This window comes from Salmo salar, chromosome ssa25 (assembly GCF_905237065.1).
Source record: "Salmo salar chromosome ssa25, Ssal_v3.1, whole genome shotgun sequence".
NCBI lineage: Eukaryota > Metazoa > Chordata > Actinopteri > Salmoniformes > Salmonidae > Salmo > Salmo salar.
Window position 1 is genome coordinate 6526051 of NC_059466.1, and position 20952 is coordinate 6547002.

The 20952-nt window shown below is 41.3% G+C and overlaps 1 protein-coding gene across 1 annotated transcript in view; it reads left to right on the forward strand.

Moving 5' to 3' along the window:
* Nucleotides 1-6773: 6773 nt before the first annotated feature.
* Nucleotides 6774-20952, forward strand: part of cavin2 (caveolae associated protein 2) — a 32284-nt gene continuing 18105 nt past the window's right edge. The window contains exon 1 of the mRNA XM_014172903.2: nucleotides 6774-7507. Within this exon, the coding sequence (XP_014028378.1) occupies nucleotides 6947-7507 (561 nt within the window). The 5' untranslated portion in view covers nucleotides 6774-6946. The remainder of the gene's footprint in view (nucleotides 7508-20952) is intronic.

Consider the following 20952-nt stretch of genomic DNA (forward strand, 5'->3'; position numbering starts at 1 on the left):
GAGAGATTTTATCTTTTTTTTCACTTTCAGTTTTTACTTACTTAGCTAGCAAATGCAGCTAGCTAGTTTAGCCTGCTCAAACAGAGGGATGATATGTTAGCTAGCTGACTATAACTATCCAACACAACACTGGAACTCTTCCAAGTCAAGGTAAGCTTTTGGTTTTACTCATTTATTTCCATAGAGGCCCGCCACTGTAAGTGCTAAACTGCTTACTGACTGTACACTGTAACGTTACTGCATGATTATAGCATTACTAATGCGTTAGTTCTATTAGCTATATTGACTATGATGTTACTTTAGCTAATACGGTAACGACGATGTAAGCTGTCTGTAGCAGTTATGATATGGCTTGGCTTGGAACGTTTTTTTTCCCCTGGTCACACAACTGATGTGTTGTGCATTGACGTCCACAAGCGACAAAGGGAAAAGGTGAGAGGCGGAGAGCAAATAGATGTGAGAAGGAATACAACGTGTCTGTTATGAAAGTGAACTGTGTTTACGTGTGATCAGGGGTGTATTTATTCTGCTGATTCTGTTGAAAAACCTTTCTTAAACGGAATAAAACGGGATAAACATACCTGAATTTGTCCAATAGAAACAAATGATTACCCCCTGTATCAGCTAGATGCAGGCAAGAGGGTGCAAGGCACCTCAACATTTTCTCACAACCTGTGTGCACCTACGTTGTAAACTTTCATTCATAGTTAAGGTTATAGCAACCTCATGATGGGTATAGGGAAGATTTAAGTGTCATGAGGTAGCCTAAACCTATCACTGTTACATTGAACTGGGTGAATGGAATATTAGTGACAGTCATCCAACATGCTGTAATAGAAATAAGGCCATGCTCATGAAAAAAAACTTGTCCTGAAATGGCACTGACTGCCATTGACTTGCACTACCCATTAAAATTGACTGAACATTACCTTTCCATAATTTATATTCTGTGTGTGCTGGAAGGTATGATCATTAAAGACATCTTTCAGAATGTCATCAAATGAAAGAAATGAAATGAACATTCATTTGCCTCAGTCCACCTGGTCGTGCTGCTGATCCAGTTTCTGCTGTTCTGCCTTTGGTTATGGAATCCTGACGTGCTAGCTTGTCCTGGAACTGCTGTATCAACCCCCCCTCTCTCTCTCTCTCTCTCTCTCTCTCTCTCTCTCGTTAGTTAGTTTCTCTCTCTCGCTCTAGTTAGTTTCTCTCTCTCTCTCTCTCTCTCTCTCGTTAGTTAGTCTCTCTCTCTCTCTCTCTCTCTCTCTCTCTCTCTCTCTCTCTCCCTCCCTCCCCTCCCTCCCTCCCTCCCCAAACTCTGAATGCTCGGCTATGAAAAGCCAACTGACATTTACGCCTGAGGTGCTGACCTGTTGCACTAACCACCTAACCACTGTGATTATTATTTGACCCTGCTGGTCATCTATGAACATTTTAACATCTTGAAGAACTTCTGGCCTTAATCCATGTACTCTTATAATCTCCACCCGGCACAGCCGGAAGAGGACTGGCCACCACTCAGAGCCTGGTTCTTCTCTAAGTTTCTTCCCAGGTTCCTGCCTTTTTAGGGAGTTTATCCTAGCCACCGTGCTTCAACATCTGCATTGCTTGCTCTTTGGGGTTTTAGGCTGAGTTTCTGTATAAGCACTTTGCGACAACTGCTGATGTAAAAATAGCATTATAAATACATTTGATTGATTGATTGATTGATTGATTGATTGATGTCAGACTGACCTCTCACAGGGTGCGTTTCACGTTGCAGCCGATGTTAAAGGTGAGTCAAGCCTGACTGATCTACAAATCCCCTTGCATCATAAATAACTACTCAATATTATTTGTACATGAGTCAGTCAGTCACAAGTGAGTCATTCAGTCAGTGTGGTTGAGTGGGAAAAATTCCAATGAAATGTACCATCTTATTGCTCCTCCTGTTTCTAAGCTGTCTAAATAAAGCGTTGAACATTTTTGGGGTGGATTTCCACCCCCCAAAATCTCCATAGCATCTTATTTTCAATATTTAGGCTATAAACCATTTGCATTTCTAAACCATTGATTGTGTAAGAAACAGTTTTTGTGTTTTGATGCTGCTTTTACATGTACTGAAACCCTCCAAAGTGTTTTCACAACACGATTAAAAATACAAAAAGAACCACTTTGGGTGTTTTAAAACACATTCTGTGCATTACAACACTTACAGTACATTGGGTTTATATTCAAACACCCTCCAAACACCAGATCTCAGTTTAGGTGCACTACTTTCCACAGTGTTTTGAGACTCTATTTTTACAGTGTAGTTATAGTTGTGGGTGGGGGAGACTAGTTTGTTATCAAGGCAGGATAGTAGATACAGCACAATGGAGTGCAACTCTAGCTCCTGTGTCTTCTGTTATTCCAATAGTCAATAGATAAAGGCACAACAATGGTTGTACCTTCTCAGCAACCCTATTATCAAGATTCATTCCTTCTATATCAACATATTGTTGTGAGTTATTTTTTTATTTGCTCCACTCTTAGAATTCATGTGAATATTTTGTATTTTTTACTGCAGTTTTGACAAAGACAGGTGTGCCTGGGGTTTCCATTCAAAATGAAAACCTGCTGATCAACCAAACTTGCCAAGTGGCCCATGGGTGAAGGCAGCTGGCCAATAGCCAGCCGTTACAGGGAAGGAGACCCCGCCATTCCGTTCAAGTTCCCAGGAAGACTATTAGACAAAACCACGTTTGCCTAATCCATCCAGCCTGTTGTAACATGTTTGTTTACATCTTGAAGATGTTAAGACACTTGTTGAATGTGCTACTTGGCTCCTAGTTGTAGAGTATGAGATTTTCAAGTTAAAGATAAATGGTTGACACCTTTCCAGAAGGCAAGACTTTCAGAAAGATTTTTAGAGTTGGACTTTGCTCATTGCTTGGATCTTTTTGTAGCTAAGGAATGCTATTATCCCCATTATCTTTGTTCATTCCTTTCAATAAAAACCCTATGACATGGTAACGTGTTTTACTATTGCATATGCTTATGTCATTCAGATGTAAAATGAAGCTCTATAAAACCTGAAAAGTATCCAGTGCTTTGCCCTGGTCAACATTGCAGATTTCACACTAGAATCAGTGTTGTTTATTTCATGGTGTATATATTCAGCACACTGACAGAGATCTGAAGATAAAAACGGAGTGTTTTTTATATTGCTTAACCAGCAGAGGGCTCTTCTCAAATGTACCCATCTGTAAGGAACACACCATCCTTTGGAACTGATTTTATTCACATTTTAACATTTGAGATGATGGGATGTGTGTGTGTGCTTTTGTGCTTTCTTTCACGTGTGCACACAAGTGTCGTGCATGTTCAAGCGATAGAGGGGAGACAGAACCAACATAGGAAATCCAACCTTAACATAGACGAGGAAAAGTGACAGGACAGAGTCCTCAACACAACAAGGGAAAAATGTAGGAAATCTGTAGCAAAGCACAGGTACATTGAGGAACAGGCAAAAGTAGACAATAAAATGAGGGGGGAGATATAGTGCATTCGGAAAGTATTCAGACCCCTTGACTTTTTCCACATTTTGTGAAGTTACAGCCTTATTCTAAAATGTATAAAATACTTTTTTTCCCTCATCAATTTACAAATAATACCCCATATGACAAAACACATTTTTTTTTTGCCAATTTATAAAATAAAAACTGAAAATATATTTACATAAGTATTCAGACCCTTTACTGTACTTTGTTGAAGCACCTTTTGGCAGCGATTACAGCCTCGAGTCTTCTTGGGTATGACACAACAAGCTTAGCACGCCTGTATCTGGGGAGTTTCTACCATTCTTCTCTGCAGATCCTCTCAAGCTCTGTTAGGTTGGATGGGGAACGTTGTTGCACAGCTGTTTTCAAGTCTCTCCAGAGATGTTCGATCGAGTTCAAGTCCGGGCTCTGGCTGGGCCTCTCAAGGACATTCAGAGACTTGTCCCGAAACCACTCCTGAATTTTATTGGCTGTGTGCTTAGGGTCATTCTCCTGTTGAAAGGCAAACCTTTGCCCCAGTCTGAGATCCTGAGCACTCTGGAGCAGGTTTTCATCAAGGATCTCTCTGTACTTTGCTCTGTTCATCTTCGCCTCGATCCTAACTAGTTTCCCAGTCCCTGCAGCTGAAAAACATCCCCACAGCATGAATCTGCCACCACCATGCTTCACGGTAGGGATGGTGCCAGGTTTCCTCCAGATGTGACGCTTGGCATTCAGGCCAAAGAGTTCAGTCTTGGTTTCATCAGACCAGAGAATCTTGTTTCTCATGGTCTGAGAGTCCTTTAGGTGCCTTTTGGCAAACTCCAAGCGGGCTGTCATGTGCCTTTTACTGAGGAGTGTCTTCCGTCTGGCAACTCTACCATAAAGGCCTGATTGGTGGAGTGCTGCAGAGATGGTTGGCTGTTTGGAAGGTTCTCCCATCTCCACAGAGGAACTCTGGAGCTCTGTAAGAGTGACCATCGGGTTCTTGGTCACCTCCCTGACCAAGGCCGTTTTCCCCCGATTGCTCAGTTTGGCCAGGCATGTCCAGCTCTAGGAAGGGTCTTGGTGGTCCCAAACGTCTTCCATTTAAGAATGATGGAGGCCACTGTGTTCTTGGGGACCTTCAATGATGCAGAAATGTTTTGGTACCCTTCCCCAGATCTGTGCCTCGACACAATCCTGTCTCAGAGCTCGACAGACAATTCCCTCAACCTCTTGGCTTGGTTTTTGCTCTGACATGCACTTTCAACTGTGGCACCTTATATAGACAGGTATGTGCCTTTCCTAATCATGTCCAATCAATTGAATTTACAACTCTAATCAACTTGTAGAACATCTCAAGGCTGATCAATGGAAACAGAATGCACCTGAGCTCAATTTCAAGTCTCATAGCAAAGGGTCTGAATATGTATGTAAATAAGGTTTTTATGTTTTTTATGTTTAATACATTTGCAAAAATTTCTACAAACCTGTTTTCACTTTGTCATATAATGTATTGTGTGTAGATTGCTGAGGAGTTGTATTTGTTGTTCATTTTAGAATAAAGCTGTAAAGTAACAAAATGTTGAAAAAGTCAAGGGGTCTGAATACTTTCCGAAAACACTGTATGTGGAAAGAGAGGGATGGAATGAGACATCTGAAAGAGTGTAGGAGGAAACACACACATTGGATGAATGACAGGATAGGAGCGTCATTCTTCCATTGTAGGGAAAGGTGAGGGTTCAGGGTTCAAATATAAGAATGCAGGGAGGTCAAACTTTCAAGTTAAGGAGGTGTGAAGGATTACACTCACACATACACACATGCACACACACATGCATGCATAAACACACAAAAGCACACACACACACACAAACGAACCCAAAATGTTTAAGATATTTGAGTCAGCAAAGGCAAAAGCATTGAAGTTGGAACTTGGTTGGCGAACATGATTGCTTACCCTAACAGAATCAAATAACTACCAGGTCAAGGTGTCAATCCTGAATGCCTTCCATAGCTAACAGTGATAAAGTGAGCTCTTGTCATTAGATTCTACAAATGCTTTGCTCTATGTGGATATCCACAGCCCCATAAATAAACACAGAAATCCTCCCACTCCCTTGTCTCTCACTTTTACAAGAGAACATATACTTACACAGCCAAACACATGCATGCATGAACACACATACACACACACACACACACACACACACACACACACACACACACACACACACACACACACACACACACACACACACACACACACACACACACACACACACACACACAGATTTTGTGTAACGCCTCTAGTTAAGCATGCATGTGTGTTCGCATTCAAGTGTGTGCGTGGTATATGGATCCTGACACCGTGCTAGGTGCAAAGACGAGCTCATTGTTCAAACACGTATATCCTCGTTTCCATGTGACACAGTGCCCCAATACCAAAGCTACAGAGCAGAGGAGAGAAAAACAGAACAGGAGGAGAGGGAGGGGTGGAAAGGGCTGCCATGTTGCACATGTGGGCACTCACCAAAGTACTTGTCTGTGCATGTTTGGAAAGTACATATCGGGACATGCAAACATAAAGGGCGAGATTTGTCATGCTTGATTTGCACCAGTGAAAATGTTGAAATGTTTAGAATGGAGCACACCAAGCCACACCACAGTCTTACTCTGTCTTACTCATTCTTATCTAATATACTACGGGTATGACAAAACATTTATTTTTACTCTTCTAATTATGTTGATAACCAGATTAAGGCACCTCGGGGGTTTGTAGTATATGGTGAATATACCACGGCTAAGGGCTGTATCCAGGCACTCCGCATTGCATTTGGCTTAAGAACAACCTTTAGCTATGGTATATTGGTCATATGCCACACCCACACAGGTCTTACTGCTTAATCAAACAACTCTGAACACTGCAAACAAACTACAAACAAACCTGAACCTGGGAGAGAGACATGCACAGTGGCATAAACAAATGCACAACATCAGAAATGCTCATTGTATCAAATTGCCACTCAAACAGACTTTCCAGATTCATTCATGCAGACGGACAGGCATTGAGAGCAGTCACATGAACACTCACAGTGGCAATCTCTGGCGTAATTTTCTCCAGCAATTTAGGGCTAGACCTGTTACCAGGACAACCATGCCCCTCCCCTCTGGCTTTGGAGGAGGTTTTTAAAAGGGGAGGAGAAAAGTGGGTGTGTGCAATACAACTCTTGCTCTACTTCACATTGTAAAAAAAAAAGGGGAGGGGACACCAAAACAACCAAGAGGAGAGAATCCCTCTTCCCTTCTCAGTCCTTCTCTGGAGCAACAACAACAACAACGTCAACTAACTGACAGAGACTCTTCACACCTCAGAACAAGTCAGCCCACATTATCCCTCCACTTCTAGCCCTCTAACTTACTTAAACCCTTCAAAAGAGGACATTTAACCCCTCCACCCTGTGGCCATGGGAGAAGACTCATCGCACGCCGAGCGCAGCAGCAACAGCAGCAGCATTTTGGTCAACCCCCAGCAGTACCAGGCACAGCAAGACAACATGGACCTCCTGGTGTCCAGCTTCAGCCCGAGCCCAGCTCCCTCGTCCCCCACCAACACCCTCTCCAGGCTGGGCTTGAAAACCCCTGGGAGCCTTGGACCTGGAAGTCCCACCAGTCCCACCAGTCCCACTGCCAGGGACCAGGTGAGCGCCATCACAGTGGTGGCTCTACTCGACAAGCTGGTCAACATGCTGGAGGCAGTGCAGGAGAACCAGCGGCGCATGGAGTTGCGTCAGGCCGACCTGGAGGGTGCCGTGCGGGGGGTCCAAGGCGACGTGACCCGCCTTTCCAAGAACCACACCAGCACATCCAACAGCGTGAACAAGCTGCTGGAGCGCTCGCACAAGGTCAACACCCACATGAAGGAGGTGCGGGAGCGGCTGGACAAGCAGGCGTCACAGGTGAAGCGGCTGGAGGCCAACCATGGACACCTGCTAAAGAGGAACCACTTCAAAGTTCTCATCTTCCAGGTAGGGATGGAGGGGCGGATGGAGGGATGGGTTGGATGGATGAGCTTTTGTGTAAGGGGAATAAGGGAAAAGCAGATGCGAGGAATGTGTAGGGGTGCATAATGGAGAAGGGGGTGGTGAGTGTGTGAGGGTGAGAGAATATTGAGATATTTTTTTAATTATCTGTGTAGGGGTTGTGAAAAAAGAAGGGGGAAGAATGTGCATATGTGTCAATTGTGTGAGCGGGAGAACAGAATGTTATAAAGGTTTGTGAGAATGTTGAAAGTATAGTTGTGTGTGTGTGTGTGTGTTTGTGTCTGTGTGTGTGTGTGTGTGTGTGTGTGTGTGTGTGTGTGTGTGTGTGTGTGTGTCCGTGCATGCGTGAAAGCTAGTGTGCACACTGGGAGTTAATGCAAGGGTATGTAAAAGTGCAGCCTACACTGTATGTTTGTGTTCTGTGTAGCTGCAATGGGCATTGGCAGCTGTGTGAAAGTGTGTTAGAGGGAGAAGCAGGATCATCAAATTAAATGAAGCTTTATTAATACAGCACATTTCAGACATGGAATGCGATGCAATGTGCTTCACAGGAAAAAAACTTAAAACGCAATGAAAAAATACATTTTAATATTTACAACACAACAAACATAACAGGATAAAAAACTAAAGAATAACAATAAAAACTGAATGACTAAAAAGCACCTTAAGGAAAAGCAAAGCTAAGAAGGTGTGTTTTAAGATCTTTTAGAATTATGTGTACAGTTTCGGCCCCACTCTCTAGTTCATGGTGGGAAAATGTAACCACAGTATAAAGGGAGTGGTGTTTTGAAGAACTCCATAGGATATGAGAGAGAGAGAGAGAGAGAGAGAGAGAGAGAGAGAGTGTGTGTGTGCGTGTGTGCGTGTGTGTGTGTGGTACAAAGAGGGTAATTCTCTAAATCTGTCTACAAGACCAAACATGCATAATGCTCTCAAATGTAGTTAAATTAGATGTATGCATTTACATTGAGTGACTTTATCTTGCTTGTCCTCCTCTGAAGTAATTTACATTATACGTCTTTGGCCATGCACACCAGTAGGTGTTCAAAAATATATTACTTGTTACACAAAATATATTTCTATGAGTAATTGTGTAAATAAAATAGACATTTCACAATTTTCTGAGCGTACAATATAGCTCAGTATTTATTTTATACAATCTTTTTAGTCCGTCTTTATCAAGGGTGCCAATAATTTTGGAGGTGACTGTATATATAACATAACAATAAATGTATAATAGTATAATATAAACATGTATGAACTAACTGCACTGTAAGTCATTTTGGATGCAAGTGTAATATGTGACTGTGATCCCTGCAGGAATTGAACCCACAACCTTAGCATTATTAGTGTCACACCCTTACCAACTCAGCCAACACATAAAAGGTGTGATCAGGTGATTTTAATAGTATTTGCATAGTGTTTCCCAACCTTACTATTTGCTCAGTCCTAGCTCCATTATACCAAATATACTGAATCATTGTGTGGCCAGTATATTCTCTAATGATTGGATAGGGCTCGATTTGTGTTCAGTTAGGAAAAGGGTGAGCCATATTGACACAGGCTAAGTCCTAAGAGCTCCTAGGAACTGATCTTATCTGGTTACCCAGGTACTACCGCTGTTGATCAATAGCAACAGGTGCAAATACTTCACAATGGCTCAAACTGCATGACTCTAGTCTAATGGTTGTGCATTTATAGTTGATTATCCACAAGTATTTCCTATAGTTGTTCTTTCTGTGTATTTCAGTGTTTTTCTACAGTTATCCTCTCTCTTTGTCAATCTCTCTCTCTCTCTTTTTCTCTCCCTGGCTGTTTCTGAACCAATTAACCCTAAGCATGTGAGCAGCCTCGCCACAAACCACCTATCATTATCATTTGAACGTGCAGCTATTCCTCCATTCTCAGAAATCATCAGAGGATGCCATTCTGTCACACCTCTACAAAGAACACTCTATGAGTCACAAACAACGCGACTCACCGATAAGGCATTTCAATTCTAACTCCACGCCCCTGAGCTCTTTTTTGTCTCTTATTTGCTCCTGGCCTAGAAAATGAAGGACAGATTTCTCCACGTATTAATTGAGAACACACATTGCTCTGTACATGCCACCCGAGGTGGAAATGCCGCCATGCCGCTCCAAAGGGCGCTCAGTAGATATCCACCGCTCTGGGCCAAAGGAGCACTGACCAGCGCTGCAATGGATAGGCTGACAGGTCCCTGCCGCTCGGCTGCTTTTCTCTACGTAACTAGCTTTAACGAGGCCGGGGGAAACTGTAGTCCTTAATTACTGTAATTTGGCCCATTGTTTGTTTGTGTTTGTGCTCTAGTGCTTTTCCTGTCTCCATATTCTCCCCTTCCCAGCCAAGGAAGAGAAGTATTTCAATGCCATGTGCTAGTTTCTGTTTTTTGATAAAGTAAGTTGATGATTCCAGGGAGGTGAAAGTTCTTGGATTGGCAAGAGAGTAAACGTTCATTTATATTAAAATGGGAAACAGGGATAGTAACACAATCGTGGTATGCAACACACTTTGCTGGGCAGTGCATATTTGTGTGTGTGTGTGTGTTTGTGCATGCGGGGGCGTGCACGCGTACATGCATGTGTGCAGGCATCTGTTGTGTGTGCATGCATGCGTGTGTGGGTGTGTGTTTGTGTGTGTTTGTGTTCATGCGTCCGTGTGTGTGCATGCATGTGTGCAAATTTCAAGATAAGTAGTAGGATTGGCAAGGTGGTATGGGAAGGGAAGTCCTCTGAGAGCTCATTAGTGTTTATGGGACATTTAATCATTGAGAGGCATGGAGTGACAACAACAGTGACGACCTTCTATCACACACATTATCAAAACACATTTAAATCCAAATGCATCGAATGAAAACACACTTCATACCCAAACTAAACATGCTGCATCACTAAAACAATACACAGCCTCGTCGAAAGACATTCTATAACACATTTGACTCAAGCAATTTTGTATTACAGTGTACTCGTGCTGCAGAACGCATGGCTGAAGTTGTGGGATCTTTGATTCTTCACATTTTATCTGTCATTGTGACGTGTACACTGGGAGTCGGGAAGCAAGTTCAGGGAATCTTTAATAAATAAAATCTGCTGAGGCACCGGAACCTGTCAAGCCAGCTGATGCACGGGAACCTGATGAGCCGGCTGAGGCATGGGAGCCTGACAAGCCGGCTGAGGCATGGGAGCCTGCCGAGCCTACCGAGTCTTGTGAACCTGTCGAGCCACCTGAGGCATGGAAGCCTGTCGAGCTAGCTGAGGCTTCCTCGGTTGACTCGGCAACGGACGCTTGATGGGCCAACCGGGTCTTGTAAACCTGATGTGCCGGCTGAGGCATGGAAGCCTGACAAGCCAGCTGAGGCATCCCCGGTTGCTCCATTAGCAACACCTGGACCCGACGTCACCTACACTAACAAAACAAAACTCCCTGATGCATCCCTTTGGGGAGGCGTTATTCTGTAACGTGTACGCTTGGAGTCGGGAAGCAAGTTCAGGGAAGCTTTAATAAATAAATTAACATAGAACAAAACAAGAAACACAGGTAGCGTACAGACATGAACACTGGAACGGAAACAATAACGCCTAGGGAAAGAACCAAAGGGAGTGACATATGTAGGGAAGGTAATCAGGCAGGTGATGAGTCCAGGTCAGTCTGATGAGGTGCTGGTGTGCGTAGCGATGGTGACAGGTGTGCATAATTGTAAGGGGTGCGTACTGGCGGCAGAGAAGTCAGACGCAGGAGAGCAAAAACTGTGTTTCCAATGGCGCAGTTTAATAATAAAAACTCACTGGGAAACAGAACAATCAATAACTGGGTAGAAAACCCGGCGCACACCAGACATAACGTGCACAAGCACTTACAATAAACAATATCTAACAAGGACATGGGGGGAACAGAGGGTTAAATACACAACATGTAATTGATGTAATTGAAACCAGGTGTGTGGGAAGACAAGACAAAACAAATGGAAAATTAAAGGTGGATCGGCGATGGCTAGAAGACCTAAAATGTCGACCGCCGAACGTCGCCCGAACAAGGAGGGGGACCGACTTCGGAGGAAGTCGTGACAATAATAATGAGCAGCCTGGTGACCTCGAGTGCCGGAGAGGGAGTATACATGACAGTCATTAGTATTTTTAACTAACATACTGTACTTGAACCGTTGCATTCTATAAGTAAGAAGGAAACACTTTGGCGTCATATATTTTAAAAAATCTGACCATGCAGCTCATCAAATGGAAGAGTTCAGTAGTCAGCTTCAATTCATTAACCTGTTAGGGCTAGGGGGCAGTATTTGCACGGCTGGATAAAAAAAATGTACCCGATTTAATCTGGTTACTAATCCTACCCAGTAACTAGAATATGCATATACTTATTATATATGGATAGAAAACACTAAAGTTTCTAAAACTGTTTGAATGGTGTCTGAGTATAACAGAACTCATTTGGCAGGCAAAACCCTGAGACATTTTCTGACGGGAAGTGGATACCTGATGTGTTGTATTACCTTTAAACCTATGCCATTGAAAAACACAGGGGCTGAGGAATATTTTTGGCACTTCCTATTGCTTCCACTAGATGTCACCAGCCTTTACAAAGTGTTTTGAGTCTTCTGGAGGGAGATCTGACCTAACAAGAGCCATGGAACGATGATGGCCCATTTGACACCTGGCGCGCGAGTTCATGTTGGGTACCCTCGTTCCAATACGTTATAAAAGAGTATGCATTCGTCCACCTTCAATATTATTCATGTTCTGGTTAAAAAAGGCCCTAATGATTTATGCTATACAACGTTTGACATGTTTGAACGAACGTAAATATATTTTTTCCCCTCGTTCATGAAGTGAAGTCCGGCGGGCTTAGATCATGTGCTAACAAGACGGAGATTTTTGGACATAAATGATGAGCTTTTTTGAACAAAACTACATTCGTTATGGACCTGTGATACCTGGAAGTGACATCTGATGAAGAGAATCAAAGGTAATGTATTATTTACATAGTATTTTCGATTTTAGATCTCCCCAACATGACGACTAGTCTGTATCGCAACGCGTATTTTTCTGGGCGCAGTGCTCAGATTATTGCAAAGTGTGATTTCCCAGTAAGGTTATTTTTAAATCTGGCAAGTTGATTGCTTTCAAGAGATGTAAATCTATAATTCTTTAAATGACAATATAATATTTTACCAATGTTTTCTAATTTTAATTATTTAATTTGTGACGCTGACTTGACTGCCGGTTATTGGAGGGAAACGATTTCCTCAACATCAATGCCATAGTAAAACGCTGTTTTTGGATATAAATATGAACTTGATAGAACTAAAAATGCATGCATTGTCTAACATAATGTCCTAGGAGTGTCATCTGATGGAGATTGTAAAAGGTTAGTGCATCATTTTAGCTGGTTTTATGGTTTTGGTGACCCTGTCTTTGAAATGACAAAACATTACACACAACTCTTGTAAATGTACTGTCCTAACATACTCTAAATTTATGCTTTCGCCGTAAAACCTTTTTGAAATCGTAAAACGTGGTTAGATTAAGGAGATGTTTATCTTTCAAAGGGTGTAAAATAGTTGTATGTTTGAAAAATTTGAATTTTGACATTTATTTGGATTCGAATTTGCCGCTCTTGAAATGCACCTGCTGTTGATGGAGTGCACCACGGGGGGGACGCCTGCGTCCCACCTAGCCCATAGAGGTTAATTAATTCAGTTTTATTTTGTAAGCTAACAGACTTTTTACTGCCATTGTCACAGAACTCATGACCAAAGGTCTCTACGCTTGGCAGTGAGTGAGCACCTATATTTGTCACGCCTGCTCCCGCTCTCCCTCTCTGGCGCTCGAGGTCGCCAGACTGCCTATCATTACTGTCACCTTCGTTATGCGAACCTGCGCCTCATTGGACCTACCTGAACTCCATCATTATTTGATTGCCTCCCCTTTATCTGTTTGGGGCTAGGGGGCAGTATTTGCACGGCCGGATAAAAAACGTACCCGATTAAACTGGTTACTACTCTTGCCCAGAAACGAGAATATGCATATAATTAGTAGATTTGGATAGAAAACACTCTAAAGTGTCTAAAACTGTTTGAATGGTCTCTGTGAGTATAACAGAACTCATATGGCAGGCCAAAACCTGAGAAGATTCCATACAGGAAGAGCCCTGTCTGACAATTTGTTGTCCTTCTGTTGCATCTCTATCGAAAATACAGCATCTGTGCTGTAACATGACACTTTCTAAGGCTCCCATTGGCTCTCTAAAGCCGCCAGAAAGTGGAATGGGGTGTCTGCTGTCTCTGGGCGAAGAACAGCAGTAGAGTTTGTGAGTGGTCAGCCTGGGGACAGTGAGAATTAGATGCGCATTCACGAGAATTCTCAATTCTTTTCTTTCAACCTTTGAATGAATACAACGTTGCCCGGTTGGAATATTATCGCTATTTTACGAGAAAAATTGCATAAAAATTGATTTTAAACAGCTTTTGACATGCTTTGAAGTACGGTAATGGAATATTTGGATTTTTTTGGTCACGAAATGCGCTCGCGCGTCATCCTTCGGATAGTGACCTGAACGCACGAACAAAACGGAGCTATTTGAATATAACTATGTATTATTTGGAACCAAAACAACATTTGTTGTTGAAGTAGAGGTCCTGGGAGTGCATTCTGACGAAGAACAGCAAAGGTAATCCAATTTTTCTAATAGTAATTCTGAGTTTACTGAGTCCCAAACTTGGTGGGTGTCAAAATAGCTAGCCGTGATGGCCGAGCTATGTACTCAGAATATTGCAAAATGTGCTTTCGCCGAAAAGCTATTTTAACCTCTTGGGGCTATGTGGGACGCTAGCGTGCCACCCGTGGTGCACCCTATCAACAGCAGGTGCATTTCAAGAGCGGCAAATTTGAAACCAAATAAATGTCAAAATTCAAATTTTTCAAACATACAACTATCTTACACCCTTTGAAAGATAAACATCTCCTTAATCTAACCACGTTGTCCGATTTCAAAAAGGTTTTACGGCGAAAGCATAAAGTTAGATTATGTTAGGAGAGTACATTGACAATAGCTGTGTGTAATGTTTTGTCAATTCAAAGACAGGCGTCACCAAAACCATAAAACCAGCTAAAATGATGCACTAACCTTTTACAATCTCCATCAGATGACACTCCTAGGACATTATGTTAGACAATGCATGCATTTTTAGTTCTATCAAGTTCATATTTATATCCAAAAACAGCGTTTTACTATGGCGTTGATGTTCAGGAATCGTTTCCCTTCAATAACCGGCAGTCAAGTCAGCACCACAAATTAAATAATTAAAATTAGAAAACATTGGTAAAATATTATATTGTCATTTAAAGAATTATAGATTTACATCTCTCGAACGCAATCGACTTGCCAGATTTAAAAATAACCTTACTGAGAAATCACACTTTGCAATAATCTGAGCACTGCGCCCAGAAAAATACGCTTTGCGATACAGACAAACGGCCATGTTGGAGAGATCTAAAATCGAAAATACTATGTAAATAATCCATTACCTTTGATTCTCTTCATCAGATGTCACTTCCAGGAATCCCAGGTCCATAACGAATGTAGTTTTGTTCAAAAAAGCTCATCATTTATGTCCAAAAAGCTCCGTGTTGTTAGCACATGATCTAAGCCCGCCGGACTTCACTTCATGAACGAGGGGAAAAAATATATTTACGTTCGTTCAAACATGTCAAACGTTGTATAGCATAAATCATTAGTGCCTTTTTAACCAGAACATGAATAATATTCAAGGTGGACGAATGCATTCTCTTTTAAAACGTTTTGGAACGAGGGTACCCAACATGTCCTCGCGCCAGAGTCTAATCGGCCATCACCGTTCCAAGGCTCTTGTTCGGTCAGATCTCATAGTAGAAGATTCAAAACACTTTGTAAAGGCTGGTGACATCTAGTGGAAGCAATAGGAAGTGCCAAAACATTAATCAGCCCCTGTGTGTTTCAATGGCATTGGCTTAAAGGTAATTCAACACATCAGGTATCCACTTCCTGTCAGAAAATGTCTCAGGGTTTTGCCTGCCAAATGAGTTCTGTTATACTCACAGACACCATTCAAACAGTTTTAGAAACTTTAGGGTGTTTTCTATCCATATATAATAAGTATATGCATATTCTAGTTACTGGGTAGGATTAGTAACCAGATTAAATCGGGTACGTTTTTTTATCCAGCCGTGAAAATACTGCCCCCTAGCCCCAAAAGGTTAAAATCTGACACCGCGATTGCATAAAGGAGTTCTGTATCTACAATTCTTAAAATAATTGTTATGTATTTTGTGAACGTTTATCGTGAGTAATTTAGTAAATTCACCGGAAGTTTTCAGTGGGTATGCTAGTTCTGAACATCACATGCTAATGTTGAAAAAGCTGGTTTTTGATATAAATATGAACTTGATTGAACAAAACATGCATGTATTGTATAACATAATGTCCTAGGAGTGTCATCTGATGAAGATCAAAGGTTAGTGCTGCATTTAGCTGTGGTTTTGGTTTTTGTGACATATATGCTTGCTTTGAAAATGGCTGTGTGATTATTTTTGGCAGGGTACTCTCCTGACATAATCTAATGTTTTGCTTTCGCTGTAAAGCCTTTTTGAAATCGGACAATGTGGTTAGATTAACGAGAGTCTTGTCTTTAAAATGGTGTAAAATAGTCATATGTTTGAGAAATTGAAGTTATAGCATTTTTTAGGTTTTTGTATTTCGCGCCACGCGATTTCACTGGCTGTTGACTAGGGTGGGACGCAAGCGTCCCACCTCGCCCAGGGAGGTTAATATTACAATTTTTGTATTTTGAATTTCGCGCTCTGCAATTTCACCGGACGTTGTCGAGGTGTGCCGCTAGCGGCACGTCTAGCTCAAAGAGGTGTAAAATAAAATCACAATAGTCACCATCTTAATAGTACATTACAGTATATATATCATAATTTATATTTCTACTTTACAGACATACATTTTCACTATGTACTGTAGTTCTGAAAATCTGTAGTAGAGAAACCAGCTTAAAATCTACAGGTTGACCAAACGGTTTAGTGATTATCATTTAAGGGTAGTCAGATTAAGTAATAGTAAAATGTATTTTAACAAATGAGAAGACAATCATATCAAAATGAACGTGACCATTGCATTGTGACAGGCAATTACTTTATATGAGAATGTATTGTAATGTGAAACATGTATTTCTTGATGAAACACTAATTACGTTTGGTGAAAAAGAGACTGATTTTGGGTGTTATACTTAGTCAACTGAAAATGTGCTTGAAGATTTGCAACAACTGCCTTTTTGATTATCTGTTTTGAGTTTTGTACTAAGAGTTGTGAACATGTACCACACACTTTTGAAAATTGCACCAAAGTGACAGAAAAAAAACTAACTGACAAGTTAGTGAGGCCTTGCCAATCAGTTACAGTTCCTATTACACTCTCATATCATTCTAATATCCATGATCCACAAGGTTGATATCGTGTAGACGTTAATACATGTGTTATTCAAAGTATGTATAGTAAACTCTACAGCGTCTATGTTATACAGCAAATATATTTCCACAGGTCCAAGCACAAGACCAAAACTGTCCTGAGGGTATAGCCATGAATTGTGTGTGTGTGCGTGCATGTGTGCGTACGTGCTTGCCCACGTACAAATACCCTCTCCTTCCAATAATTTTGTTTTTGTCTCTCTCTCAAACAACAAAGCCTTTTGTTTCCTTATCCCCCGATGTGCATGGATGAGTTTTGTTCAGTGACAGCTACCGCAACATGAATGTGGGCCTTGAATCCCAACACTCATCTGTGTTGTGTTCATAGGCACCAAACGGAAGAAAACAGACTGAAACAGGGAGGGACTATCACTCATTTTTATTTTCTGTAGCAAAATGTAAAAAAATTAAAATAAAATTGCGTGCCCTAGTCTATTGAACATGATCCTGTTTCTGTCATGACACCTAATATGTCTGTCCCTGTCTGTGGAGCGAGATAGACCTGCAGACTTAAATGAACAAATATGTTTGTTTACCCTGTGGCTCCTCCCTTTGTTATCATTCTCATTTTCCCTTTGTGGTTCATTCCTCTGTTAATCTCCCTCTTTTTGAACAGGCTACGGTGAGAGAGAAGAGTCCAAAAAAAAGAAAGAGGGAAGGAGAGAGAGAGAGAGAGAGAGAGAGGTGGAAAATAGACAGTTAAAGAGAAAAAAAGACAACAGAGAGAGGTGGACAGAGTTAAAGAGCTGAAAAGAAAAGTTCAGGAATAGAAAAGGGGAAGGAGGTATGTGAAGGCAATTAGACAAAATGAAACACAAGGAGAGGTTGACATGAAGTATTTACTGTTCTTTAAAAAAAAAATTGTTTATTACAATTTAGTTTATTATCTATTTCATTTCCTTTGGCAATGTAAATATATGTTTCCCATGCCAATAAAGACCCTTCAATTGAAATTGAAATTGAGAGTGAGAGAGCGAGAGGCTTCTTTAATGTATTTTTCTTGAGGAGTGTTAGTTATTTTTACCATGAGTCCTGCTCTTTTTCCTTTCACCAATTCAGGTTTGACAACTATATGCGTCTCACTGTTTCAGTCTCCTAAGACATTGTGCATACTGCCAATGGCTGTCAATGATTCTTTGTGTGCATGGGTGGTTTGACAACCCCAGGTTACTTTGTTGCACACAGGGATGTGCATAAATGACAAAATATAATTAGAAAACACAATTACAAAATACCATAAAGATCAATGTATTGTATAAACTGTAGAATGCATGTAGTTTGTAATGTATTTAATTAAAATGCATGTATTTTGCATTTTAAAATACAAAAATAAATGTGCAAGTAGCCAGCCCAAACAGCAAAAACATTCTCAGTAACAGTTACAGAAACATTTGACTTGCTATGACTATGATATGTTGTTGTTTATCTACCTTTGTTGAGCAAGTCACTCTGTCTGCTAACTGACAAAAATGTAAATGTTTATACTAAAATGAACTACAAAGCTAACTGGGTATTATCAGAGCCATGTAATTAGAGGAGTGGTCACCAACCTTTTCTGATTCAAGAGGCAACTCGAGATCTACCACTCAGATTTTTAACATAACTAAAAACGTCATAATGGCAGAGTTTGTACCTTCAGACACATTAAATGGTTCAAAATGGGATCACTTCCCCTACCCGCCGTACAGGACAGCTGAATTGGGTGCACCTAATCCCAACAGCGCGAGACTAATTAGAAATATAGGAACGCAAGGCTTTAGTGTTGGGTTTTTACAGAAATGTTTGGCGATTGACTAAGAATGCCTTGGAGATCGACCAGTCAATCACGATCGACAAAATGTGAATGTCCATAAAAATGTGTATTTTGAAAATACCAATTACAGCTCTCGAAAGTATCTTGTTACAAAATACATTGGACTGTAGTTCAGCCCAATTTAATACCAATTACAAAATACTCAGAAGTTATTGAAATACATATTTCAAATACATGCAAAATAAATACTGCCCATCTCTGGTTGCGCTTTCAATTCTCTATTGAAACATTATCACCTAAGGGACAGTATAAGCGTAATGGAAACGAGCCCAAGCTATTGTATTATTCAATAAATACATAAATAATACTTTCTTTTGGACCAAGTTAAGTCCATTTGTATGCTGTGAGGGCTAGAATTCAAGAGTTTAGTTAAGGTATCAAGATATCATTTTTTATTTTGCATTAATGGTAAAGGAAAAGAGTCCCTATAGACCCATAACTCCCGGCGAGCGATTTGGTTATGTTCCACATGCAGGTGGTGACTTTTCTAAAAGGGATAACTGAATCTAATTGGTGGAGAAGTGGTGACTGGGGGAGACCAGCAAGGGATCAAACCAAGCCATAGAGTTAGGAAAGAGAAAACAATTGTAATTTGTCAGTGGCCTCAATCCAGATGGGATTCATGTGAGTTATCTTGCTTCTCTTTGACATTTGAACCGTGGCACAGGCAGCCATTCATCCACACTCCCAGGACAAAGTCTCAAGGTCCAAAAGTTAGGGGCTGAGGAAAGCAAAAACAATAGCCCAGTTTTACTGTTTTTAATTCCAACCAACTAGGGCTCGAGACAATTTTTGGAGTTCTCTGCTTCGATTTGACCTTTGACCTCACATAGACGTTTCCAAGTAAAAACCAAGTAAACAAAGCAACAATCAAGAACTACTCTGACAAAGAAAAGTGTATTATCTCCATAGCTGCATATCGACACAATGGCCATGATATACGTCCACGCCATTGTCCTGAAACAATGCTAAGAACAGAACAAGTTCAATGTGCAAAATGGCTAACAAGATTAGCATAGGCATCCCATAGCTTGGCCTGTCAACAGGATACTTTGATGCCACTCTATGCACCGGCATTGAGTTGGTTAGCACGTTAGCAGCTTGAGGTTGGAGTTGAATTGGGCATTGTATTTTTGTAATTGCATAAGCTCAGTCATGCCTTTTTTTTTTTTGTCCCATTCGGTAGGGGTGGGGAAGAGGCCCTGAAACTTGTTGTGCCATCCTGTGTGGTCACTTAATGGGTAGGCATGATGAAACTACGCAATGCTGACATGAGCGTGATATAACACCTAGGATGCCTCATATCAAGTCTATGACAGTTGTCTTCAGTAGACATGCTAATCTGTCTTTACCTCAGTTCATATTGGCTGTTCAATCAGAAAACCATCATGTGACGGGGTTGTTTTGCCAGTGTGTGTGTCTGTTTGTCTGTGTGTCTTTGTGTGTGTGTGCGTGCTTGCTTGCATGTACTGGTATGTGTGTGTTTCCGCTGTTCATTGTTTTGCCAGTGTGTGTGCCCATGTGTGTTAACCTGTTTCCCTTTTCCCCTGGTAATGTACTGTATGTTGTACTAAGGTAATGGCCAATCACATGGCTGATCTCTCCACACGCCAAACGACAGAAACCCATTTCCTTCCTTCCTACGGCCCTGTTGACACGGGGGGAATAAATGTTACGTAACACTGGGGTTTACCCAGTGGAATCCCACAATGCTTTGCTGCAGGCTAATCAAAGCACATGCAGATTAAGTCAAATTTCCATGGAAAGAGGCTCAAGGAAGAGGCTCCAGGTTTGCTATTTTCCCAGGACAAGGGGATGTGATGACACTAATGTCGGGAGGGGGAGGAGGAGGTGGCTGTGTAGATAAAGTGGAAATGAAGGGACTGAGATGGAGGAAGGAGAAAAAAAGAGAGTGACATAAATACAGAGAGACAGAGACAGTGAGAAGAGAAAAGAAGTGCGTTAAAAATGAGTTTGATGACTTTTGGTTTGTGCCCAAGTTGTGTGTCGAGTCCATCCCTTTAGAGGTTGCGTTAATACGTTTGTTAGAATGTGCATTGAGCCTTCTTCCTCTCAAT